The sequence below is a fragment of the Ambystoma mexicanum genome, chromosome 5q (genome assembly GCF_040938575.1).
Source record: "Ambystoma mexicanum isolate Mex_15411 chromosome 5q, UKY_AmexF1_1, whole genome shotgun sequence".
In the NCBI taxonomy this organism is placed as follows: domain Eukaryota; kingdom Metazoa; phylum Chordata; class Amphibia; order Caudata; family Ambystomatidae; genus Ambystoma; species Ambystoma mexicanum.
The window spans coordinates 398193025-398220765 of NC_090933.1; the positions used below are offsets into that span (position 1 = coordinate 398193025).

A 27741-nucleotide genomic window follows, 5' to 3' on the forward strand; every position below is an offset into this window, starting at 1 on the left:
ATACAGTATGTAATTCAAGAGCAGCTGACCCTATTGGTCATAACCTACTTTGTTATTCAGTTTCAAGAATCAACTAGTTAGACCAACACTGTTACAAGTATACACCTTGCAACATATGTAACTTTTATTCTGTTAGGAATCGATACAGTTACAACACCACTATTACTTTTTAGAACATCGTTCAAAGCTGGTAATATAACTCAGATACTCATGAAGTAAGAACCCAGTAAACTGTTTTAGAATTCAAAAAGCAATTCAAGGTAAGCATAACTAAATTACACTTTTAAGAAAACCTAATGATATATAGACTATAACACTACCAAATAACTATACCAAGGATACTTTGCAGACGTGTGGAATACAAGGTAAGTAAGAACTCTAGCAGACATTTACAAAAGGCAGTCAGCATTTCAAGGCAAGGACCTATATACTTTTCAGAGGGGCAGTATGCAACTCAAAGGTAAGTAACAGTTTAAGGCCACTTTGTAACTTATTCTGTTCAGGAATCAAAGTTACACACCAACACATTTACAAGTACACTTGTTATGGTTTCAAGACAGAAGCCTTATCTTCTAAAGTCCTTCCCTGTTCTAGGGCATGTGTTATCTGAGGCAGAAGGACCCAGTAGTCTAGGAGCCAGCTTTTAGGCAGGTCAGGATAGGGTTCAGATGCAGGAAAGTTCCAGAGGATATCTCAACGAACAAGTAAGAATCAACTTCAAAGTTGGCAGAAAGTGTTCAGGGACTTCGGAGAAAGCTCCCTAGATGAGTTCCAAAGGGTATGGGTGAACTCCCAAACAGACGTATCACCCACTCAGCCACACGGGATCGACACAAGACTTAAGATAAGTACTACCCAAGCCAACACAGTACCTCACCAAAGAAGAAGAGTTTGGGGTCAGACACCTTAATGCTGCAGCAGCACAGGATCCGGTACCTGGGTTCTTGGTCGTGGTGACAAAACCAAAGACACTGGCAGAGAACTTGCAGCAGCAGTCGACAGGAAAGGCTTTCAACAAAGGATTCTTCAAGGCTTCTAACAGCTGTGCAGATTAGGCATCCTTTTACAGGAACCAGATGAAGAACGAATATTGCCGGTCAGATTCTCTTCACTCTCTCGGTCCAACACTCTGGTGAGGGGACTTCACGGATTTCCATTGTGTGTCTGGAGGTACAGCAGGAGTCCATCAAAGGTTCAGCTGGAATCTGACTTCGGAAAGCGTCACACAGCACTCTGGCTCGAGGTCCCCTGGTATTGGCGGTTTGCAGCCATGGAATGTCGCAGCACGTTGAGGGAGGGTTTGTTTGGCTGGTCTTCTTGAGACTAGTGAGTCTCAGCAGCCTCTTGGTAGGCATCATCATTTTCACAACCTCCAGGTTGTTAGCAATATATCATTTTTATGCTTCATCCCCTCTCCTAGTGAGATGCCCAGCACTCTTTGCTCGACTTCTGGACCTTTTTGTTTCAATCCTGAATGAGTGGAGCCTTTTTCCACTCATTCATTCTTGTGGGCTCTGTCTTTTGGAACTCTATTATTTGTATTCTACCTGTACTATGTGTTAGGGAGAATTTTCCTTTGGGTCGATTCCCTTTAACCTTAGAGGGCCCCCCCCAGCTCTTTTACTGAACTCGGGGCTTTTTTATTTTTACTCCTGAGTGAGTGGGACCTTTCAGTGACTGAATTCCTGTGTTACTTACTGTTTTATGGAGTCTGGTAAACTCCATAGGCATCTGCTTTTGCATTGTGGTACACAGCACCTTTTGTGCAGTGCCAGTGAAAAGTCCATTGGACTTCTCTTAATGTTTAACTACATTTTCTTGGGTGAACTACTGTTTCCAAGAATAGTAAGATGACCCCTATCTTACTTAGCTTTACTTTATGGGTCCAGCGTACAACACCCTATGTGGAGTGCTGGGGGTTACGTTGTAACTCCTTTAACTCATTCCTCATGTAACATTTTGCTACAGTAACTCACTTGAATGGCTGGTGGCAGTGGTTTCTTTTTTTACTACCTGGTGACCTGTATCTGCAGACTGATAACTCGGCTGCAGTGCAGCACCCAAGAGTGACCATTTTCACAAAATGGCCCGGGTCTTATTTTTTCACCATTTCTTGTTAGTTAGTCCTTGTTTTGCCTTTGCCAGGCTTCAATCCTGAAGCCCGCCCAAGCTCCAGTGTGCCTGGAAAGGCAGGAAGTGAGAGAGGGTCCCGAAACTTTCCTGTCCTTTTTCTCTAGGTGTGCCTGGGTGAAAGCAGTTCCAATTGGCCGGCTGGCTGTCCTGGAGGACAGCAACCCTGCTGTGTGATTGACAGCCTAGGGCTGTGAATGAATGGGAACTTGGTAAAAAAGTGAGGTTTTTGGGACTAAGAGCAGAGTAGAACACTGAAGGGCAACATCCGAAGCAGAAGACGAGAGAAGACACCAGCAGCACCCTCCTAGACCTTAAAGTGCCCAGTGAAGTTCTGCAGCTGTGCTCACCCCGTTTTCAAATCGACAGGGAAGACCCGTACGGGAAGACTTCCTCCCTAAGGCTGGTGGGACCAACTAGCTTCAAGACAAACGCTATTTTGACGCAACCCCCGACTTGCTGCGACTTTCCAAGGCTGCAGAATCCCAATACCCCTTGCCCACCAGTGAGTGCATTGTCTTCCAAAGTGCGAATCCACCCTAAACTTCTTGCGCATTCAGAGGACCCTACAGAAGCAGGTAATCCACGCCCAGAGTCCCGTCACCAGTGTCCAGGACCGAGGGATCAAGGAACTTCCAACCAAAACTGTTCATTCTTCATTGGCACTGAGAAAAAGGCATCAAAACCACAAAAAGCTGCTGAATCGATGGAAATCCATTGCTGGTGAGTAACTCTCTCGAGTGCTACAGCAGGAGCCCGCCAGACGTCCTCCCTTTCGTCACCGCGACAAAGGACCAGGAACAAGGGTCTGCTGCATTGCATCCCGAAGGCATCCAGCTCGAACAACTTCTTCAGTTCAAAGGTACTGTGGGGCTTTGGTATATTATCCTTTTGCCATTTGGGGTGCTTTCTACCTTTTTGGGAGTGCTATTTAACCCGAGTTGACCTCAACTCACTTGGACTGGCCTTTCAGCTCGTGCTGTTTGAAGGCGATTCCTCTTGAGTTGCCGTGATTTTCTTTTTGAACACTGACTACTTAAGAACTTTTTTCTAAGAAGAGGAGAATCCGAACTTGGACTTTGCCCATTGACCTTGGCTGTCCTGGCTCCCTGAAGGCCTCCTTCTGAACCTATTGGCTTTGGCAGTGCTTGTTCCCTTACAGGTTTTAATTGTTGAACACTTTTAATGCTGGGATAAAAGACTGCCTGCATCCCTTTGGGAGAACCTGTTTTTTTTTTGTAGAATACCAATCTGTTCTGATGCAACCCTAACCTTTCCCTCCTTACTAACACAATACTGCAAAGGAGATACAAAATAAGTGTTCTACTGACCTCAAATGACATCACCTCTGGGCGCTGGAAAATGTGAAACATATGAATGAATTACCTGCTTTATTGTTCACTTTTTTAATTCAATCCTAACACTCTTGAGCCTCGGCTAGAAACACAAAGGCGTTCCCACTGAAGACAAATCGTCAACGAGGGCCTCCCCCACATAGGACGGTAGAGGAAGACCCATGAAAGAACATGCATGCTTACTCAAAATGGCAACAACAAAAAAAGCCACCATTCTAGCAGTGGTGGCTGGTGAATTTATTAACTGGAGCGGCGTAAATAATTCTCCCAGAAATGCCATATAGCATGGGAGCCCGAACTAATCAAGGGGAGTTCGGAGGTGGGGGTTCTTCCCCATGAAACCTTAATAGGTTAAAATGGTGCGTTTTAGGGCACACTTTCTATGAAAATTGGGTAAAAAGCCAAACAGTTTGCAATTGGTTTTGTATTTATTTATTTATCCACTTATAATGCGCCGGATCCCGCAGGCATCAGGGTGCAGAGAAGTGAATGAATGAATGAATGAATGAATGAATGAATGAATGAAGTGGAAGGGGATGACAGAAAGTCCTCATATCAGAGGGCATTTTACTCACAAATGATAGTTTTCTACACACAATAGGGTAGTGTTGGGTAGGATTTTCATAGAAATGGTAAATCTTCCTGACTTGGGTCAACCCCAGAACCTTTTGCTGTACTAGTGGGAACCTTTTTCCACACCACAGAATCTTTTACTCTTTTTATGGGTGTCATTTGTTTGACTCTACATAGTGTCTTTTTAAAGTTATCCTCTTTAACAACTTTTTGGCAATAAGTGCCTGTTGTTGCTGGGTTGCCCTAGGGACTCCCCTTTTAAACTTTCTCTCCCTAACCTTGAGACGACTACAGTTCCCAAGGGTAGGAAGGATATTTGGATCCCTTTTATCATTTTGTTAGGTGAAACCAGCACACCCCACCTTAATGTGGAGTGCTGGGGCGATGCAATGTATCCCCTTTCACACTAAAACTGTAACCATTCTGTTACAGGCACAAGCTTACCTTCAATGGCTGATGGCAGTGAACCGTTTTATTAATTTGCTGCACCGCTACCACAGCCCCGGTAAAGCCATCCATGGGTGCTCATTTTACCAAAATGGCTCCTGTCTTCTCTTTTTGCCATTTTAGTGTTACTTGTCCTTTCTTGTTCTTTCCCCTGACATTCAGGGCAATGAAGTCCTTTGTGTGATTTTTATTTTCGGAGGGAATCCTGTGGATTCCCCCGCCCAAGCTCCAGAGTGTCTGTGAAGGCAGGAAGTGAGGAGGGGGTGGGTGGGTCCAGAACTTTGCACACCTTTGTCTTCCAGCCTGACTATGAAAATACAGTTCAAACTGTGATGCTGGCTATCTTGAAGGATTGCCAACCCCCAAGAAGTTTGAATGTTGCATGGCTGCTTGATTGACTGGGTTCCTACATAAACGTCAGATCCTGGAAGCTGACTAGGTAGTCGACCGCTGGACCTGAATCCATAGAGGAAGATGAAGAAAACACGGCAGAAACAATTTCCAGTGACTGGCGAGCCTGCTGTGTAACCAAAGCCTTCCATGTAACCGGAGCCTGCCTTCCAATCAACCTGGGGACTCCGGAAATGACGACCCCGACCCTGGTGAGACCCACTGAACTCACGAAGACCTGCATTTTGAGCCATCCCACATCGTGCTGCGACCTTGCAGGGCTGCAATACCCCAATACCCTGGTATCTCGAGCCATTGTGCAGTGCACAGTCTTCTTAATCTTGCTGGAACCTTGTGGGCATCCTTCTGGGCCACCATAGACGTGAATAGAGTCTGGAAAGTCCCCTCAGAGTGCTGGACCTTGCAAACAACGAGAAGCGATATTCAGTCTTCTTCTGGTTCCTGAAAAGGGTGCCAAAATCCACAGAGCCGCATCCAGCGACAAATAAACTCTTGCCTGGAGTCTTTCACGTTGATCCCTGCTGCAAGAAGCCCTTCCAGTGTCCTGTATTCAGTCTTCATGACAAGGAATTCAATGACCAGGTTTTTGTCTGTAGATCCTGACGTCTTCTAGCTGGAACTCTTCTTCCGTGCTAAGGTACTGTGCTGACTGGGGTAGTCGCCTTTGGGATTCCTGTGTAACTTTGGGGTGGTTCTTGTGTTTGGGAGGCCACCCATCCAGTTCACCCAGGCCCACTGCTGGAATCCTCCTAGGGTGACTTTGCTTGTACTCTGTGAGTCCCTGGACCCTCAACTAACTTCAAAGTAGATTATGAACAGTCTTCCTCACAAACTCTGACTTTGCCTGCAACTGAGCCTTATCCCACCCTGCCTACAGCTGGCTCCGAGACCACTAGGGTCCTTCTAGTGCCTCTGAGAGAACTCATGTCATAGAATTGGGAAGGGCCGAATAATTTAAGGGGTCTGCTTTGAAAAGTAAAACAAGTGTTGAAAAGTGTACTTACTTGTAAAAGAGTTGGTTGGGGGCTGCCCTCTGTGTGAACAGTTAAATTAAAAGTTATTGCTTATCTTAGATATATTTTGACATTCTGAAAAGTATATGTAAAGTTTTACTTTCCTTAGAAACTGTTTCGCCATTCTAACAGAAAGTAGATGTCGGGTCAAGTTACTCCCCTGTGAATTGGTTGTGCCTCTTCCCCAAAAGTAATGCTGTTGGTTCCACTTCATTATTCCTGTTAGGATAAATGCATCAGTGTCCCCAATTGGGTCTTGCATCCCCTGACTTGCTCTTAGCCTGTCCAGAATAAGTCTTCCTGTGGATATACTGATCCTAAAGTTGCTGATAGCTCCTTTTAAGGCATATAGGTTTTCCTTGCCGAGAGTTAGCTTTGTGCCATCCTAAAATAAGTTAAGAGTTGTTGCTACCCTTAATCAGTGTTCCACTGAGCTGAAAAGCAGCCAGTAATTGTATATCACACCATATGGTCCAACTCCCCTAGTATGACACTGTGGTATCCTGAATCAGAATTATAGGTTTTTACTGTTTAATGAATGAGTGTTCCCCTATTCAGAAAAGGATATTGTCCTGTTGATTTACTAAGTGATTTCTTGCTGAGCGTCACAGTACAACTGCTAGGGTCTACTACCCTTGTATTAGTCAAGGTGATTTAAAAGTAATGTTAGAGAGAATTCTCAGACATGTGCTAATTCCCTTCTACCTTAGAGAGCCCCAGCTCTTTTGCTGGACTTTAGGACTTTTAATTTTTATCCTGCAGAGTGAGACCTTTTTCACCACTGTCTCATATATTTTTCTTTGTTCTCACAGGAGACTTGCATTGGCTACCTTTTGCAGAGTTGCTTGCAGCTTTATCCTTTACAAGCTTGTGGCCCAACAGTGATTTCATTTTACAACAAAACTCTTTAACACCGTGCAAGATTTTTTTACCTACTTTATTTATTGCATTTGGTAATACGCCCAAACCCGGACATATCACGCATAGTTTACAAGGTTATGTAGAGCTTTCTGGTTACGTTGGAAGCAAGTGACATGTATTTTGATAATAAAACAGGTTAGAATTTGTTAAATGGCCATGTTTTTAGCAATTTCTTGAAGTGATTGTGAGAAGACTCATTGCTTATGTTCAGTAGAAGGGAGTTCCATATTTTGGGAGCTGCTACAGGAAAACTGGAACCTCTTGCCCTTGAGGTTTTGAAACGAGGTATGAGTAGGTGAGTGCTGGAGTTTGATCAAAGGTATCTGGATGAGGTTTTTCGCGTGAGGCAATGATCGAGATAGATAGGGACGTTTTGGGAGATGCATTTGTGTGTGATGGTTTTGTGTAGTATCCTAGCTTGTATAGGTAGCCAGTGTACCTCTCTCCTAGTCTGAGCGATATGGTCACTTTTTTTGATTCCAAGTGCTGCTCTTAGAGCTTTATTTTGCAGTAATTGCAGTTTGGCTAAGTTCTTTTTGGAGGTACCTAGCAATAGTACATTACAATAATCTACCTTCAAGAAGTGCCTCAGCTCCCCTAGACTTTGCTCAATTGACATTGGCTGTCCTGGCTCCCTGAAGACTCTTCTGACCCTCTGACTTTGTGTATAACTAACCCTTCAAAAAGTTATACATACCTTACTTGTATAGCTGGGAAAGGGTTAACCTACATTGCATTGGGGGGTCAAAGGTGTTTACCTGTTTGAGAAACTGTTAACCATTGTTTCCTTCCCTAACCTTTTCCTTTTTGCCACAACTTCAGTATTACAATTTAAGTGGGAAAAGTGATATATTTATGTCCACAGTGTCCTAACTATTGAAGTCACCTCAGGGTGTAGGAATCTGTGTGCCATCCCAAATGGGTAGCTACTTACTTTATTGAACTGAAGAAGTGTATTTTTATTGTTACCAATTGCTCCTTTCTAAAGAAGGCTTATTTTAAAACAAACTGACTGTTAAATCAATAAATAATTATTTAATCAAGAAACCTTGAGTGTAAGTGTCATTTGAATACTTGTCACTGTGAAACTCTGTGTTGCAACCATACAGCTCACATTGACCCCTCTTGAGATAAGCCTGGCTGCTCAGTCACTCTACCAACTTGTGTAGTACAGACATATACCAAAGGTTGGGTTACCTATTGCCAAGAGGACAGGGCTGGTGTAGTCTCCCACAGGGTTACTACATACAATCTTGCATAACAAGTAACTATTGGTTTTTACTCCCCATGAATAGGTGTGACCTATGCTAAATGTGTATGATAGGGTGTGACTTTCCTAGAATTCCTGTTAGGTATTCTAAATAAGGTTTTATGTTTTGGTGTGTGGACCTTCAAGCATAGTGGTGTGTTTTTTGTAAATGTGTTGGACTCTGACCAGTACTTACCCAAGACTTAACTTGGCCTACTTGTATTTAAAATAAACCTTTCTTTTTTTATATAAGTTCTGGTTGTCAGTGTTTCTATTGAGTCCTTGATGTACTACATGTACAGTGTACTTTCCTACAGCCTTGTCTCCCTCCTAAGATCAGCCTGGCTGCTCTGTCTATGCTACCAAATACTCAGGTGATACAATCTTTTACTAAGAGTGGAGTTTTGTACTGTCTCAGTTGTATGGTTTTACTAAGCCTCTAGTTGGACTTCAGAAAAACTGTCCTAACAGAAATGTAACTCTTAACTCCCACATGTCAACACAAACACCTATTCATACATACATTTAGGATATCGTGTAAAAGAAACTTGGGTTTTTCAGAAATACTAAACCCGATGAGTGAATGAAAGAGGTTTAGGAAATAATGTACACTGCAATGGAAACAAACACCTGTGAGGGACTACTGGCAATAGCTGTCCATTTGCTGATATTTCGGGGCAAAATTGTGTTGTCTGATTAAAGCAACTTCCTAAGTGACATTTAACAGGAATTGAAGAGCATTCAGTGACTAAGAATCCATTTTATCAGCAATTAAACTTTTTGGATTTTAATGCACAAGCTGTTGGTACCAGTATTGCAGTGGCGGGTATTGCTGTTAGCTATGTTGCTATATTTGGAGGACACATGTATTCAGTAGAGTAGAGGTGGCTACAAAGTAACATTGAAATAAAGGTGTTTTTTTTGTGGATGCAAAGGCCATTGGATTGCCAATTTTGCCAGGCACGTCAAGATGGGATATGGGGCCAGTATTGAAGAGACCTGAGAGAGACTGGGATAAATTGTGGGCTGTTGAAAGGCTGGTGCACCACAGAAAATAAACACAAATGTGCAGCTTGGTTGAAGCGTAATTTGTATGTTCTCATTTTCTTCCCAAGAGCTTTTTTTACCAAATTCCTTTTCCAGTGTTACATTTATCGTGGTGGGAAAATCTACAGTTTTCCATTGTTTGGTAGAATTCTCATTTTCAAAAAAGAAAAAAGCAGCCACATGTACATAATTGACTGCTCTCTCGTATAACTCTTTAGAAGTTCCCTTTGTAAAAGTGGTGTAAATGTGCTGTCTCCTGTAGTGTGGTATAAACTGGACTTGAGGAAACATTTAGGATTTTTTGAAGCATGTATCCGTCGCTCTTGTGTAGCATTTGCAAGTAGTGCAATCTGTCATGCCATGGGTTTGTCTTAGTGTTGGTTTTCAGTTAGGTTTTGATATCCTTTTCATAACGTTTCATTACAGGTATCGGATGGTTTGGCTCCCATCCCACCGTCCCACTATGTGTGTGCCCCAGACAGTGAGCAAACTCTACTGGCAGCCCCCGCCCAATTTCTTCTGGAAAGGTTTCTACAGCATGCTACCTACAAGCTCTTCCCGAAGGCCGTCAACAACTTTAAAAATCCTGTGTTGTCCATTGACTGCTATTTAAATGTTGGCCCAGAGGTAGGTTCTGTTTCCTTAGGCTTTTAGGTACTTATCTGAATATGTATGTTTTCATGATACTTAGAAACAGTTATATTAAAGTGCTTTTTGTTGTGCAGAATCACCACCATCGCTGTTTCTAAGATACCTATCTTTGTCATACTGTGCCCCCGCCCAGGAAACCAGCTTCTCTTCCAAGTTCTTCTTTGGATTCCTTCGTCCTCCGGTCGACTTTGCCTTCCAAGCCAAAAGCCTTGACTTGAATGCAGGTTTCTCCCAATTCATTCCAGCCTAGCTGTCAATCACACAGCAGGGTGGCTGTCCTCCATGGACTCAATCACATTGCTGTAACCAAGGGGATTAAGCACAGGGAGTTTTGATCACCTCCCTTACTTCCTGCCCCTGCCAGACATGCTGGAGCCAGAGGCTGGCTTCACTCGTAAATCATGGCAAAAACAAAAGAAACAAAGGGACCAAACCTGGTTTGGCGCACAGAGTAAATCTCAAGAAGGACCTTCCCAACAAGAAATGGCGAGAAAAGACCTGGGCCATTTTGACAAAATGGGCACCGATGGGCGTCTTGCTGCAATTGCAGCCCGAGGTAAAAACACACAATGGTAGTAAAAAGTAAACCACTGCCACCAGCCATTAATTGTAGAAAGGGTAACATAAAAATGTTACATGAGAAACTAGACCAAGGGGATACTAAGTAACCCCTCCAGCACCCTATTGTAAGATAGTGTGTGCTGGGTCTAGAAAGTTACAAAATGTAAGTAAAGTCTATTTCACTTCACTGCTCTTGGAAACAATAGTTTCACCAAGAGAAGGTATTTAAACCTTTGGGAAATCTAAGAGACTTCCCTGGGCCACTGCACTGAAGGTGCTCTGTGACACAATGTAAAGATGATGCCTGTGGAGTTTGTCAGACTCCAATAGTCAAAAGAAATACAGTGTCCAAATCACAGGAAAATACATGAGTGGGAAAAGGGTCTCACTCTCTCCAGGTTAGAAATTAAAAGTCCTAAAGTCCAGCAAAAGTGCTGTGGGGTCTCTAAGGTAGAAAGGGAATTGGCACATTTCTGACAATTCTCCCTAACATAGTGAGGCGACACAAAGATGTATATGTTGTGTTATTATGCTTACCTTGTTTCCAAAGCCGATTTGGACTAGTATAAGATTACAAAAAGTGTTTTGTGTTGGGTGTTAGGCAAAGTTTGTATGCAGTACCCTTTTGGGCCACTACACACAACTAGGACTACAGGTGTAAGCAAAACCAACTTTTAGTATAACTCTGTACTACACAGTTCTGGTAGCAGAGCTGAGCAGCCAAGCTTATCTCAAGAGGGAATGTGAGCTGTAATGATGTTACACAGAGATCTTCAATCACAAGTGTTCAAATAAACTTACACTCAAGGTTTATTTGATAAATACTTATAATTTATTTGTCAGTTATAAAACATTCATAAGTAGGAGGCAATTATATATCATACACAAATACACTTCAACACTATTTCAAGAGGAGTAAAGGGCAAGGATTATTAGAACATGAAAGTTTACAGTTATTCTTAGACAGTGCAAATATTTAGAGTTGACCAGAAGTCAATTCAATTCAATTCAATAGGCTAGGCCAAAGCCAATGGGCTAAAGTCTTGGCTAGGATAAAGCAGTTCTGGTAATCATATGTTGGGTCACAAGCTGATTAAGTCTGTGAGTTGGGAAAGTTTCAAGCACTTTCACCGCGAGAGGTAAGTACTCTGATTTTACAGTACCTTTACAAATGAAGAAAAAGATGCAGCTGATGACCTCTGTTCCTGGCAGTTCCTGCAAATCTCGCTGTTCCTGAGCCTCAGTCGTGGGGAGAAAAGGGGGGACGTTGGGGTACCCCTGCACTGCGACTGGTCAAAAAGCTGGCAACTGGCAAATCTTCAATTCCGGTAGCTGTAGTCAAGCAAACAAGCTGGTGTCCCTCTCCCTGGTTATTCGGTTTTCCTGCAGCACTCTGAGGAAAATACAACTAGCTCCAAGATTGGTATCCAGGTGGCTTAGTGTCGAATTGATTGGTCCCAACAACTCAAAGGGAGAAGTCGTCCTTGCAGGGCTTCTCTGTTGAGATGAACTTGGCGATTCGGACCTGCAGCAGGGCTTCACCGGGCAAACCAAGGGTCCAGGAGTTGCAGCAGCCGTCCTCTTCAAGCTCGTCTTCGGTTCTTTCGCTCCAGTGTTCGACTCTGCCTTCCAAGCCAAGAGACTCGCCTTTTATTCAGTCCTCTCCCATTCATTCCAGCCTAGCTGCCATTCACCCAGCAGGGTGGCCGTCGATGCCGGACAGTTAGCCAGCCAATCACCACAGAATGCATTTGGGTCCACTAGGAGACTAAGCACAGGGAGTTTCGGGCACCTCCCTCACTTCCTGCCCACTCCAGACCATCGGGCGCCATAGGCGGTCTTAACTCCTGAAGCCTGCCAAAGGCGAAGGAACAAAGGGACCAAACCTAAAACTCTAGAAGACCAGCACCTGTTTTTACAGAGGGGGCTAGGACGCCATTTGAAAAACATGGCTCCCACGATTTAACGTTACCGGTGTTCGCGGTTGGGAAAAATAATGGTAGTCTGTTGTAAAACCACTGCCACCAGCCATTCTGAGAGGAACGGGTAGTATTTGACTGCTACATTAGTATCTAGACACACAGGATACTAAGTAATCCCTCCAGCACTCTATTGTAAGATAGGTTGTGCTGGGTTTAGGAATTTAAAAAGACTAGTAAAGTCAGTTTCACTTTACTTACTCTGGGAAACAGTAGTTTATCCCAGAGAATGTATTTAAACCTTGGGAAAGCCTGAAAAGGTGTTACTGTGCCACTGCACTCAGGGTTTTGTGTGACACAAATGAAAAGATGATGCCTATGGAGTTGGTCAGACTGCATAACCAAAGAAAACACAAGAGTAAAACACATTTCAAAACACATGAGAGAGTGTGGAAAAAGGGTCACACTCTCTCCAGGTAAAAAAATCAAGTCCTCAAAATCCAGCAAAGTTGCTGGGGCTCTCTAAACTGAACGGAATTAGCACATTTTTGAGAATTCTCCCTAACACTCGCCTCCCCTCCCCCAGACTAAGGGACAGGAAGATTTAATCCACCCCTGGATGAATCTCCTTACTCCAGTCGGTCATCCATTCTGGAGAGACCATCAGCATTTTGGTGATTACACCCTGACCTGTGTTCAATGGTAAAATCAAACCCCTGTGGGCTGATTGACCATCTTAACAATTAAGGAATTTCCCCCTTCATCTGCATTAACCATCTCAAGGGTTGGTGTTCTGTCTGAATCGCAAAAGTAGATCTATACAAGTATGGTCTGAACTTCAGAGACCACACAACGGCAAAACACTTATGTTCTATGGTTGCCCACCTTGCCTCAGGTTCCTTCAGCTTCCTGCTGATGAAGCAGATGGGGGTGTTCCCTACCTTTCTCAACCAGCTGACTCAGAACTGCACCTATACCTGTATTGGAAGCATCTGTTTGCAGAATGAATGTTTGCCTATAGTCAGGAGATCTTAAGATTGGAGCTTGACAAAGGGCGTTCTTAAATCCTTCATATGCCTTAGCGCACTCCTCATTCCACCTGACTTTTTGGGGGAATTTGGGTGAGGAGATCACATTTAAGGGAGAAGCTATGGTCCCATAGATGTCTATGAAGTTCCTATAATAACCAGTGAGACCTAAAAAATCTCTCACTTGGGTTTGAGTAGTAGGGGTGGCCCATTCTTGTACAGCTTGTACTTTGCTAGGCAATGGCCTTATCTCACCTTCCCCTACCTCATGTCCAAGGTAGCTCACTTTGCTCTGACCAATTTGACATTTACTTGCCTTTATTAATTTATTTATTTATTTTTATTTTATTTATTTATTACATTTGTTACTCGCCCAGACCCTAGGGTATCACCGCGAAAGATACGGGAGATTTAGCTCATTATTATACAATGTTGCAGTTACAATACAAATAATACAATTTTCTTCATACATAGGTTACAAGATATCATGTAGTCCTATACCAGATTCCAATTTGTCAGTTAGCCCTTCCCATTTTGTTTCAGCCTTATTTGCAGTACTGTGGCTGCCCTAAGCAGTGTAATTGGTCATGGGAGGGTAGGGCTTGAGCGGTTAATATTTATTGAATAACCAGGTTTTCAATGCTTTTTTTGAATTTTCGTAAGGAACCCTCGTTTTTGATACTCGGAGGTAGTGCGTTCCAGTGCGAAGGGGCTAGAACTTTGAAACTACTTCCTCCTGCTCTGCTGTATTTGTATTGAGGAACTTCTAAGAGGGCCATATTATTAGATCTCAGCGACCTACATGACATTTTTTTTTAATGGAGTTGTTGAGGTAGCTGGGCGCTTTGTTGGTGGAACATTTGTAGACGATACTGAGGGTTTTGAATATGATCCTTGCTTCAATTGGCAGCCAGTGGTTTTCCCTTCTAGTGCTGGATATATGTTCAGATTTCTTTATCCCTAAAGCTGCTCTGAGGGCTTTATTCTGTAGTAATTGGATTTTGTTTAAATTGGTTTTGGAGGTTCCTAGGAAAACGACGTTACAGTAATCTAGTTTTGTTAGGATTAGGGCTCTAGCCAGGGTGATGCAATTTACAGGGGTGAGAAATTGGCGACTGAGTGCAATAAGTTTTGCTGTGTAGGCTGTGGACAAGTGGACGAGGAAAGGGCGGCTATTTGTTTATGCATGGAGAGGTTGGCGTCAATGTAGACACCTAACGTTTTGACTTGTTTAAGTATTGGGATCCGGGTACCGTCGACATTAATGTGAGAGTAGTCTGGGTGGAGGGTGCTTATTCTTTTTTGGGAGCCCACAATGAGGACCTCCGTTTTCTCATCATTTAGGCAGAGACTGTTCAGGGCCATCCAGTTTTGGATTATGGAGTAAACTTTATTAATGGTGAGGGTGTCTTGGGTGTAGTCGCCTGTAATAGGGATGAGGATCTGTGTGTCATCTGCGAAATTGGTGTAAATGACGCCCATATCGTCTAAGGCTGAGAATAAAAGTTTAGTATATGCATTATAGAGGGTGGGGGAGAGGCAGGATCCCTGGGGGACTCCAATGGGTACTATTATGGGGTCCGCTGCAAAGTTTCCAATGGCAACTCTGGATGTACAGTCAGTGAGAAAGGATTTGATCCAGTGTGTGGCGTTGTTGGAAAGATTAAAATCTTTTTTTAGAGTGTTGCATAGTTTGTCATGATCTACCAAGACGAATGCTGCTGATAGGTCCGGTAGCAGTAGTGTGGCTAGTTTGCCTGAATCTCTAATAGTCTATTTGGATTTTAAGATCCAGGAGGGCTGTCTCAGTGCTGTGATTAGGCCTAAAGCCTGATTGTCTGGCTCCTAGCAGATTATTTTGTTCTAGGTGAGTTTGTAGTTGGTTGTAAGCTACTTTATCAATGATTTTAAGTCAGAATGGGACAGTCGTTATGGGTCGGTAGTTTGTGGGCACTAGTGGGTCTAGTGTGGGCTTTTTTTTAGTAGAGGGGTGACCCAAGCCGCTTTAATGCTGACTGGGACCTGATTTGTGGAGAAGGAGGTATTTACAAAGTTAGTGATTATAGGCGTGAGAGTGGGGGCACAGAGTTTAATTAGGTGTGCTGGAAAGTTATCTCCTTTGCAGTTGGACGCTTTAAGTTTGGCTATAGTATTAAGTACTGTATCATGAGAGACTGGTGTGAAGTTGAAGAGGGGGGCGGTATTTTCTATGATCGTGGAGATCTGGTTGGCGGTGGAGTGTTTGTCGGACAAGAGGTTTCTTTTGGAGATAATTTTGTTTTGTAATAGTTTAATTTTAGTGGCCAAGGCATCTTGGATGGTGGTGCACCATTCTTTACTTGGTTTGACTGGGTTAATTATGGGGATCGGATTCTCCAGCTCCTTGAGTATGGTGAATAGCTCTTTGCTATCGGAGGCCGCATTACTAATTCTAGTATTGGAGGCATCCGCTTTATGGGCGATGATGGCTGATAGGTTTTGTTTGCAGAGTTGAATTCTTCCAGAGCTTCTGGGGTGTGGTTTTTCTTTAGGCGGTGTTCAAGCGATCTTTTGATCCGTCTAAGAGAGACTAATTCCTCGTTGAACCAAAAGGAGGACTTTTTGTCTTTACGTTTGGTTTTAACAACGCAGGGTGCTAGGGCGTCAATTGTACTGATAAGACAGTTATGGTAATGGTCTGCCAGGGCACAAGGTTCTTTGGCAGTAATTCTATTGTTATTGAGGGCATTGGCTAATAGGGGGTTGATGTTTTCTGCTGTGAGTTTGCGGATGTTTCTTGTTACATAGGATTCTTCAACAACCGTTTTCGGTAAGTCTGTTTTTTTGCACAGGATAGTGAAGTTTACGCAATGATGGTCTGACCAGGGTACCGGGGTGATGGAGTCTATGGATATTATAGTGTAGAGATGTAGTATCCAGTCTAGTGATCTCCCTTTTGTATGGGTAGGGGCGTTCACGAGTTGCGTGAAAGCCATGTCTTTAAGTGCACTGTGTAGTGCATCTGCTTTGTGGTCTTGGGGTCGTTAAATCCTAGATTCAGGTCCCCTAGGACTAGGCATTTTGTGTTTGGTTTAATAAGTGGTGTTAACAATAGTGGTATGTCTAATTCTGGTTGAGATATGGTGTTGGGTGCTCTGTAAATGGTTATGTTTACAGTGGTTTTGTGGTCCGTAGCTAGTTTAGCTAGCAGGACTTCGTAGCCCACTGGGCTCTCAATAAGGCTGGTTCTTATTTTGAGATGGGCTTTAGAGATAATGGCTACTCCCCCACCTACTGATTTTGTTCTGTCTGTTCTGAGAATGGTGTAGTCAGGGTAATGGCAATGGAGAGCGATGGGCCGGAAGCTTGGTGGAGCCAGGTTTCTGTCACTATGAGTAGGTCACGTTGTTGCTCAATAATGAGGTCATGAATTTCTGTGGCATGAGCAGGTATGGACCGCACATTAATGAGGGCTGCTTTGAGGTGTGTGGATGGAGGTGGCTCTTGGGTTGGGAGGGGGGGGGCGAGTGTTGGTAGTTTCTATGGAGTTAGATTGTTGTTTGGTTTTGTTTATGGTCAGATGGCCTTCTCAAGAGCATGCAATACATATCCTAAGTGGTCAACATGTTCTTTCCAAGTAGGGCTGAACACTGCAATGTCATCCAAGTATACCATGCAGAAGTCCTCCATCTCATTCAGAACTTGATTCACCATCCTTTGGAATGTAGAAGGTGCATGTTTTAATCCAAAATGCATAACCTTAAACTGGTAGAGGCCTGCTGGGGTCAAAATGCAGTTTTCTCCTTGGCATGGTCTGTCAGAGCTATTTGCCAATAGCCTGATGTTAGGTCAAATGTACTGAGGTACTTGGCTGAACCAAGCTTGTCCACCAGTTCATCTGTCATAGGTAAAGGATGGGCATCAGTCTTGGTGACTGCATTTAGGGCTCTATAGTCAACACAGAATCTCAACTCCTTGGATCCTGCCTTTGGCACTAGTACAACTGGACTAGACCATGGACTTGTAGATGGCTCCATTGCCCTGAGATCAAGCATCTTGTTGACCTCTTCCTTTATGTGGGTTCTTACATGGTCTGAGGAGACTCCAAGCGAAAGCCGCTGCAGTCAGAAATACAACGTTGTTGTATTTGTGATTGCCGTGGTTTTCCAACCACAAATAAAACAATGTTGTATTTATAATTGCAGCGCCTTTGCTTTTTTCACTTTCATTTTACGTTTCTGTGCTTCCCTGTGCTTGGGGCGCACCGAAAACATAAAATTAAAGTGAAGGCAGCCTCCCAAGCTCATGTACAGTTCTGCTCTGACTGCAGTAAGCAAAAGCTCCCAGTAGGGGGCTTTTGCTTCTTGTTTAGTGCCGGTGGGGCAGAGGTTAAGATGGGCTGTGGAGGCTGCCTGAAATGGCGAAATGGATGCTCCCATGTAAACTCGTTGAGCCTCGTTTGCTCAAAAGTTTACATGGGAACGTTCATTAAAATTATGTTTAATGCATGTTTTTCATTATTGCCCATCTGTTAGGACAATAATATTTTTGAGCGCACTATTCCTTTAAGACTTCACTCTGCACTGTAAAAAGGACCGGTCAGGATCAAAAATAAAAGCAAAAAGTTTGGGGGTCCATAGAAATGGAAGGAAAGATGCAGTAAAGAGAAATCTAACACTTGTTTGGTGTAGCTGGAAGCTCCTTGAGCTTCCGTTTTTGGTTTTTATCATTTTTCCTTGTAAGAACTACTGTTCCCAAGGATAAGGGGCTACGTTTTATCCTACGTACACTTTTCTTTGGGAGATCAGCACCCCCCACTTCATGGGGAGTTCTGAGGGGATTCTTTGTAGCCCTTTTCTCACTTCTCTTGTAATATTCTAGTTACAGTAATCCATCTGAGTGGCTGGTGACAGTGGATGATTTTCTACCCTTTTTGCATCGCTGGCTGCATTCGCAGCTGCGGTATTGTACACATGGGACACAATTGATCCAAAATGGTTCTTGTCTTGTTTTTTCACCAACTCATAATGGTTTGTTCTTTCTTGGTCCTTGTTTGTCTTCGCCAGGATCCCTTTGTGAACACTGCCCAAAGGCGCCAGCGTGTCTGGGAGGATAAGAATCTGAGAGGACACAAACTCCTCCAGTTTTTGTACTCCAGTGAGCCTGCCTAGATCCAGTTCAAACTGGGTGCCTCCCACCCAAGCTTAAATGGAAGCATGCATTCTGTATGGCTGGGTTCCTGCATAAAAGACAACAGTCTTGATGCTGAAGCCAGAGTGGACCACTGGAAGATCCATTCTGAAGAGGATGTCTGCAGCAACCTCCAGGGACTGCAGAGCCATCTGAGTGGCTGCGGCTCAAGCCCTCTTTTCCAAGCGACAGGGAAGCTCCAGTCTGGACGTCTTCCTCCTTTAGACCGGTAGGACCAACCAGTCTCAAGATGTCCTGCATTTTGTGCCATCCCTCAACGAGCTGTGACCTTCTCTGGCTGCAATTCGCCAATACCCTGAGACCTGTGACCGTTGTGCCCCGCTTTGAAGTGCTGTACTGAGAGAGCAAGCTGAATTGACTGGTCGGTAACCGTTCTTAACTAATGCTTTGAAAAGGGCGCCAAAACCACAGAACCAAGAAGAATCCATTGTTGGTCCCACCCACCCCCCAAACTAGACTGCTGCTGCCCGACTAAGAATTTGGTGACCGTGTCTGCTGCATCGTGGAGACATCGTGCTGCATCCTCTTCTTTACGTTTAAGGTAGAACTTACCTAGAGTTGCTTTGCTGCACCTGTGTTGCTGGAGTGCTGATTTGTGTGTTTGCGAAGTTTCCCATACACGTTCGCCCGGGCCTAACACCTGCGTGCCTACAGGAAGCTTTCTTTTAAACCCCTGAACCCTTTCCCCCAACAAAGTGTACTTGCTTGCTACAAGTCTTCCTCTGGAACTCTTGCCTTTCTACAGCTTGTGCCTTGCTAATTTTGCCCCTGAATCTGACTCTGACACACTCCTATCTAGATGGGGGATTGATTGCTAAAGCCTTATGCCTCTGTGAAATTAATGCAAGTCTTACCTGCTCTGTGCTGGCTTTGATTCATTCATTCTTTCATGAAACAGTGATTCTGAGTTTAATTGCCAAAGTGCTTTTACTTATCTTAAATTGCTTCCAACTATTCTACTAGCGTGCGTAAAGTAATTTTACCTACCAGTATCATCGTTCTGTGATTGCTGGTTAAGGAGTAATTTTGCTAACCTGAAGAAACTTTCACTTGCCTGCATTCTGTCTTGAGGTTTACCATTGAACTGAGTTACAACTTCAAACGTCCTAATGTGTGTATATGTACAAAGTGTCTCTAACCTGAATTGACTGAACATTGCCTAGTATGATTAATCAATAAAATGTATATATAACTGCAAGTGTGTAAGTGTCTTCTTGGTTGCATGTGTGCTCAAAGGCCTGTGTACTCTACTACAGTCCTTCTCTCTCCTAGACTAAGCCTGGCTGCTCAGCCATTGCTACTAAACCGTTTGGGTAGTTCAGGCCTATATGGAGAGTTGGAGCCCGATACGCTAAAAGGAGTCTTCTTTAGTCCTACCCTAGGTGGACATTAGTAAAACTCCCTAGCACACACAAAGAATGAATATATCCTTTTAAAATATATGTACATACAACAAAAGATTATGAATGAAAGGAAGGTATTCACACATCAGGTGATTTAATGTGATTGTAACATCCTTGGCAGAAACTGTAACAGCTGTGACAACAGCTGTGGATAGAAATGGTGAACGCTTCACTGTTTAAATGTGTAATGAAATTCTCTGGTCAGAATGACAGCTATGACTCAATGAGCACTAAAGTAGCCATAGCTAGTAGTAAATTGTAGGCATCTACAGCACTACCCTTCAGCCTCTTCCCAATCCTGGGGACAGCCCCAGAACCTTGATAGCCCCAGCCCCAGAACCTTGATAGTCCTCAGTAGAATATCAATAATGGGTCGATTCACCAGGTCTCGTCACTTCTTCCAGGGGGTGGGGAGGCTTTCATTTGACACTCGGGGACCAGGGGGGGACTCTACCCAATAGTCTACCTAGGGGTGCTAATATGCGGGAGGACCTCATAGGGAGGGACTCCAATCCTGGGGATAAGCGCATTCACCTGGGGTAAAACCTCCCTAAAATCCCGTCCCATAAACCTCTACCCTCATGGTCACCCTTTTCTCCCAACATTGATAGTGGATCCATGTGTTATTGTAATTCCATGACACTGACAAGTGTAAAATGTACTGGTAGGAAGAACTTCTTCAGACGCAAATGGAATAAACATATGCAAAGCCAGCCAAGTACTGTAACGAGGTGGCTCACTGGAGGCATGAAGAATTCAGAAGAGACTTTCCAAGATGGTGTTGACGTTGCATATGGGCGGAGTCAACAGTATAAAGAAGAAGGCAAGAACGGACTAAGTGGCTATCACTGCAGAACCAGGAGTATGTGAATGAAGCCCGTTAAGTTCATAGTTGGAACGCTGCAGCCAGAGCAGTCGCATCTCTCGGGAGGAAGAGGGGAAGAACTGGATGTTGCTGTAGCGTCCCGAGAGCCGGCATGAAACAGACTTATTGCTGGTGGCATGATCGCCGGAAGGTGGACTGTCGGTCCAGAAACAATGCTGAGACCACAAGCCTGCTGCAGAGCTGCGCAGGAAGCAAGAAGGAGGGGGAGGCCCCAGCGACTGCAGGACAGCCTGGAAGAGTGCTTAATGACCACCGTGGAGAGCTTTTCTAGAAGGACCAGGAGAAGGGAGACATTCCTGTGGCCCTTTTTGAAGGGCTATTGAGAGAATTGCTGCAACTATAAGAGTGAAGCAAGACACCAGGAGAAGGGAGTCATTCTCCTGGTGAAGGAAACACAAACTCTACTTTAGTTAAAGACTTGTGTTTAGAATGTTAGGGTTATATTAGTTGGTGTCTGACAGAGGGCGGATAATATGTAATTTGGACGGACATTCTGACAGCTCACTAAAGTTTTCCTAGGTTGAGGCAGGGCAGGCCCCTTAGAACTAGGGGAGAGAGAGGTTTTCTTAAGTTGCATAATAAAGGTTTGTAGCCACAAACAATGACCCCTCCTTGTCAGTCTCCTTCTACGCCCTCACACTGCACAATACGTAATATACAGGGACAGCTACCACATTGGTTACTGGAAGCCATACTCACGCAGGCTAAAGAAATGGAAAGATTCAGTAGTAACTGCATGTAGATGTTGTCCAGGCACCAGTCTCATTAAGTCTGCGTCTTTGCTTTTGACTGCAACGTCTTTCTTTTGCCTCCGTTTGGTTTAGGTCTCTGTATGCTGCGTTAGTTCGAGACTGCACTCTGTCAATGTGAACTGTGAAGGGGTTGTCTTCAGTGGTCTCTTACTTTACCTCTGCGACTCTTTTGTGGGTGCGGATCTTCTTAAGAAATTCAGATTTCTAAAAGGTAACATCCCTGTTTGTGAATATTAACTATTGTGCATGTTGGTGCTAGCGCAAACATTGTAAAATATTGTATGGTAAAATGAAAATGCTTTTGGCACTTGCAAATGTGGAGGATCCATTATTCAGTCAATTGAAAGGGCTTCCTTCAGTGATGGGGGTTTTACCTTTATCACTTTATGTCCCAGCCAGGAAGGCCACAGCTGCACAGGGGCTTTGCTCTGGTTTGATCAATGGCCCACATCTGAACAGCCATGTGCTGTTTACTTGTGCTAGAGCATTACGGGTGTGGTGTGATCGGGGGCATCTTACCGCAGGAGTCAACTTCTGGGCTAGACTCCAGGCACCCCCTCATTGGCAATCACCTCCTGCTTCTCACCAGTTCCCATGTTATTATTTGGGGGGTGTTATTCCTTCCCACACCCGGCCTGGTCTTCCTGACTGTTGTGCCTGTTATTTGTTGCAAAATCTGTGTGGGGGGCGAGGGGGTAGGAAGATCTGAGCCCTTCCTTGGTTCTGCTTGTTCATTGTTTCAGCAAGACCTTTCACGGACGGACGGACATATGATCCCACTTATTTGTTTGTTCTTAGGAAGACAACCCTGTGGCACCTTTTCTGTTTTGGTTCATTGTTGTTGCAGGTCTCCTCCTTTCTTACTGGTCTCGGTGCCACCAGCAAGCTTGCCTGGCCCAGATCCAGTATGAAGTGATAAGTTGCTGCTATCTGGGTACAACAACTTGACCCATTCACATGTGGTATGTGTGCTGTGGTGGCACATTCCTTTGAGAATGATGGAGATATTTTGCAAAACTCCTTTCCCATCTATCCCTATTTGGCACAGATGTTCAAATACGATATGTCCAATGTGCCAGCACAAACAAGGTTACTGAAGGCCAAAGGTTGGCCATTTTGCACGAAGTAGAACGCTTTTCGTCAACTTTGCACATCTGCATTAACATTGTCAGCATAGTGATCAAAACCTGAACCTTATGTCAAAGTAAATGCTAGTTCTATGTGTCAAATGATGCTTCAAATTTCCCTTTGGTTCTCGTTACAGGTGCCACACTTTGTGTCATTTGCCAAGATCGAAGCTCACTACGTCAAACTATTGTCCGCTTGGAGCTGGAAGATGAATGGCAGTTTCGATTGCGGGATGAGTTTCAAACAGCAAACAGTAGTGATGACAAGCCGCTATATTTTTTAACTGGACGGCATATATGAGATAGAACTTTGACAAACTTTAGTCCTTTTTATTATTAAAAGTACAATCACTCTGGAGCAAAGTGCACCCAGTTGCAAACCAGACGTTTGCTAAAGCATCCATGCAAACAAAATTGCGCTGATTGCAGCCCACAACTGACACTTCAGTGACAAGACGTTGACGTTGGATTCAAGCTTCTGGGCACCATCGTAGAGCAAGCTATAAATGCCATTTACCTTTAAGCTTGAATGGGATGATCGACCTTGGCAGCAAGAGAGCTCTCGCTATAAGATTGGAATATTTCACAAACTTCGGTTTTGAACGATGAAAGTCGTCAGTCTGGAACATGTGCTGGATAAACTCTTTTCACATGAGCCCCAGTGCCAGACTGAGTGAGCTCCTTGGAATTTGCACCAGTTGTGAAACAATGTGTTGAAGATTGCCTGCGGAGCTGGGATGGCTCCAGTCTCTCTTCAGATCTGTACTGTGGTACAGTTTAACTCAGGGGTTTGATATTACCAAATATTTGTCTGAGGTACTTGTATTAAAAAGGCTTATTTTTTTTTTATGTGCGGTGTTCGTTCCGGAGAAGTACCTTTTTTAATGTGTATGTGTGTTTTAAATGTTTTAGCAAAATTTCCACAGGAGTTAAAAGTTTACAGTCCTTATAAACCTGAACAAATGAGTAAATGCCCATCGGGCGTTGAGAGTGCTTGTTCGGCCTCTGAGGCACACCATCGCTCGCACTCTTGGCTACGCGGGCACAAAGTAAAGAAAATTAGCAGATCGGAGGTGAGAGTATAAAAAAGTGAAACCGGTCATTCCCTTTGTGTCAAGGAAGGAGGTATTGATCTCAGGATTGGCGGTTGAGCAGTCCCAAGGTTGGCAGGAAACTGAAATCACAGTGGTTTCAAAAGGGTCACCAAATTTGCACAATTGCTATGAGAGAGGTCAGCCATAGTTCACAGTAAGCCCTGTCAGTGTTTCAGGCCTAGAATCATGGCGCCATTGGCTGAGACATGAAGTGGAATGGCTGAGCCAGTAGTGTACAGTGGTCCATAGTCCACATTCCTAGAGTCCATTCTACTGTGTTGTGGCAGCAGAAGGAAAGCTGCCTTTTTTATAAATCAAAGTAATGATAATGTACGCTAGAATGGGACATTTCCACTCTTTACTTGTTAGCTTTTATTGCGGCTGGTTGGCCTTTGCAAGTCTAGGTACTGTAAATGTTTCACTGCCAAAACTGAAAGAAAAAGACACCTGCAAGAGGTGGCATATATAAATATATATATATAAATAATGCGTTTCTATTTATTTATTTTGTCACATGTAACTGGTGACCAAGCCAAAGCAGTTCACTTGCCCATCAGCATTAACGTGTGTCTAGAGAGACCGTGCAACAGTGAAAGCACATCTTTCTGTTTTTCTAGACATGAAAGTCTACAGAGGGCAAGTCAAGCAGATCGTTTGCCGTTTGGGAATGACAGTTCTGATGCTAGCCAATATAAATCGTTACAGGATGAAAAAGTTACATGTACTGAATGTCATTAAGAAATGTTTACTTGCCAACGAATATTCCTTCTCCAGTTATGTCGTTCACTGACCCACGATGGCTGTAATTGGATAAAAGGAAACGCACAGAAATATGGGGGTTCTGAGGACGACCACAATATCCTAAGGAAAAATTGGCCTGGAACAATAGTACATGTTCCCCCTTCCACACACTGCAGTGGGCTAATTGGGGACGCATCATAGTGTGCCAGCAAAGCCCTCCCTGATTAGTGTTATTTTCTCTGCCGTTTTCTCTTACCAATTAGTTTCTCGTCTGATAAAACATAGTCCCTTGCCTGACCAAGCCTGCAAAAGACATTTCCATTTTGATCATATTTCTGTCACATACATTTTATTATCATAAAGGATGCATGCTAATCGTAAACCCAGTGTGTTCGGATATGGCAGTGCTACTGTAGCACTCGGAACATCATTCTTTGCACTTGGACAACAAAAGGTCCAGTGTCCAGATGACTGTCACCTCGACAAGCAATTGACGTCATGTGCTCAAGATCAATTTGTTTAATTGACACTAAGCAAGCCAGCATTAAAGGACCAGTACTGGAGCAGTGCTCTGTGTGATTTGAAGCCGTCCGGCGACTGGGAAAGGGGTGCATTCGAATTACGCCTCTTTTGTTCAGTGGTGGGTATGTCCAGGGGGGTTACAGCATTTTTATAGCGTATTTAAAAAGGTAGTGAATGAATATGCATATTTAACTACCATATCTCCAAATGTGGCAAAATAATTGCTTAAAATATTTTTAATACCAAGTTCGTCAGCAACCATTCACTTCTTTGCTCTCGTTGAATATGGCCAAAAAATGCCTTTTGTTGTAAAAAAAAAAAAACAAAACAAAAGCCACAATGAAAATATGGAGCATGCATTAACTGTACTACTAAGATCCTGTCCTGCTTTGCAGTCATGGATTTTCATCAATATCCCACTAAGGGAGATCTTGCACGGTTCAGTACACTAGATGATGGGCACTAGGAAATCTACAAAAATCAGGAGACTGCGGAAATGCTCCAAAACATGCACACGAGTGTGAGCGCATGTTTTGTCACATTTTGAGAATAATTGAAGTCCCCCAATCCTAAATATTTTGGACTCGTTAAATCCCAAATAAAAAAAAAAACATCAAACGAATAAGAGATTTTGTAGTATGTATGTGAATACACATTTATTTAAATGATTTTGTATAATGCTGCCATAGCTCCTTTGACCTGTATTTGCTGCAGTGTTGTTGGTTTAATGAGATAATCCTAGCCCCTGGACACCAAATAAGTGCGTGTACAAAGAGTGGATTAGTGAATGCTGTTTGTCGTGCTGCCCACCCTGCCTCTTGCTGACCAGAAGACAGCTTGTTGACTGAAATAATGTGGACGAGCGTGCCTATGTTCATTGTGCTGTTTTTCTTAGCAAGCATCATTGGTGCAGAGAGAACAAACGGCCACAAAGCTGCTTTCAATCTAACCCCCTTAGATGTTTTGGTAAACCTACCTGTTGTGCAAGTTTGTGGTTCATTCGATGCATGAAGGTTTCTCACTAGAGCCCTGTCACTATTTTTGAGGTCCGTATATCAATTCGCTCCTGCATAGATGGAAAAAACTTTGAATGTCTTCAGAATGGAGCTGGTCTCCGGCACGGTAGCACAGTCCACACCTTGGAGGACTACCTTTTGTCTTGTTTGTGTACCACGTAGCTTGGGTGCGTGCTGGTGAAAGTGAATGTAAATGTAGTTCATGTCACAATCAATGTATTGCTTTATTCCATAGCTTGCACAGCTGTAGTAAAAGGACCTGTTGCGATCCAAATCAATTCAAGTGTTAACCCATTACATCGTATGTTTATCTTGTACTGAAGATCAAATGTTTACAGTTAACAAGTGAAATATAATATATTGATCTACAGCTTACGGGGTGGGGTGCATACATTTCACCAAATGGTAGCTTGTGCTAATATTGTAATTGTGGCATATTTTATAAGAAAAACCTTTGTGTACTTCATCAGTAATTTTTCTAAAAGTCATTTTTAATTGTCCTCCCAGTAGAACTGCCTTATGTATGTTTTGACAAATCAAATGAGACCATCGGAAACGGGGCATCATTCTGAAAGTTCGCTGAAGAGTGCCCGCAGAACTCTTTTTCCGACTGATGTCCAGGAGCGACATTCAAGTGTTATCAGAGGGCATGCTCGATATTGTGATTGCTTCTATTCCCTTGCATTTTGTTTGCACTATGTTCTTTCGTTCGCATGTTCTTTGAAACGCTGCAAAAAGTATTGTTTAACTCTTAAAAGGTGAATTGCTCGAGAGTTTAGGGGCACTAGAACCAGTGTTACTGAAACATAATCCCACCGCAAAATAGGTCATTTGAACCCATTGTGGGACCGGAGTAACTCCAGCTTCACTGGGTAACCTTTTTCCTCTCTGGTGTTTGCACTATTTGAAAGTTGCTGCGTCATGCAAAAGTGACATTAATGTAGCTTTAATTGGACGATTATTTGCTCTGTAAATTTTGCAACCAAATAGGATCAGTTTATGATTGTATGTACAATATCAGGCAGCGTTACCTTTTTACAGCAATAAATGTTTTACTCAAAAACTCTTGGTCGTTACATTTTTTGGTTGGGGATCTATAATTACACTCTACAATTGTTTAAATCGTTTTGTAGCTAATTATGCATCATTCCAGCGTTAACAGGTGATTACAGATTTCTACATTGAAACAAAAACCTCCAATGCTATATTGGCATGTTTTCACTCTCATAATATACAACTTGTGAATCTCACCAGTGTCGTCTAGAATCCCATGCATTTGTTTTTTACATGGCTACTGCCAAAAACATGCTTTACAGCCAGAAGGAGAGTGATGCATTTGTTTCCATTATTTCTCTCTTCTTAGGCCTGTAGGAAACGGACCTAACTACACTACCAGCAACAGCACCGTTGTTCTTGGGCACGTCACTCCACAATAGGCCCCTTCTAACTATATAGAGCAATGTGCCTGGTGTGGACCCCATTTTCAGATTACTGGAAGGAACTGAGGGCACAAATCGGTCAACAGAGGTTTGCAGTGCGACTCCATACTGTTAGCACTCCAGAAATGGGTAGTTGCTGCAGAGTTGATGCACAAACAGATGGGAACATCTGAAAATCATTTAAGTATTAAAATAGAAAAAATAAGTCCTCATTGTTGTTTGTTCGTTGTGAAGTTATGGTGACTTGACCCAATGATACAGCCTTA

At 43.4% G+C, this 27741-nt stretch overlaps 1 protein-coding gene across 5 annotated transcripts in view; it reads left to right on the top strand.

Annotated features, from left to right (window-relative positions):
- The window catches only part of GREB1L (GREB1 like retinoic acid receptor coactivator), a 1340557-nt gene extending 1313458 nt beyond the window's left edge, over positions 1-27099 (top strand). For all 5 annotated transcript variants that reach the window (XM_069620882.1, XM_069620883.1, XM_069620885.1 and 2 more), the window contains 3 exons: positions 9573-9773; positions 21609-21747; positions 22801-27099. In XM_069620882.1, coding sequence (XP_069476983.1) covers positions 9573-9773; positions 21609-21747; positions 22801-22964 — 504 coding nt within the window. In that variant the 3' untranslated portion in view covers positions 22965-27099. The remainder of the gene's footprint in view (positions 1-9572; positions 9774-21608; positions 21748-22800) is intronic.
- Positions 27100-27741: the final 642 nt, after the last annotated feature.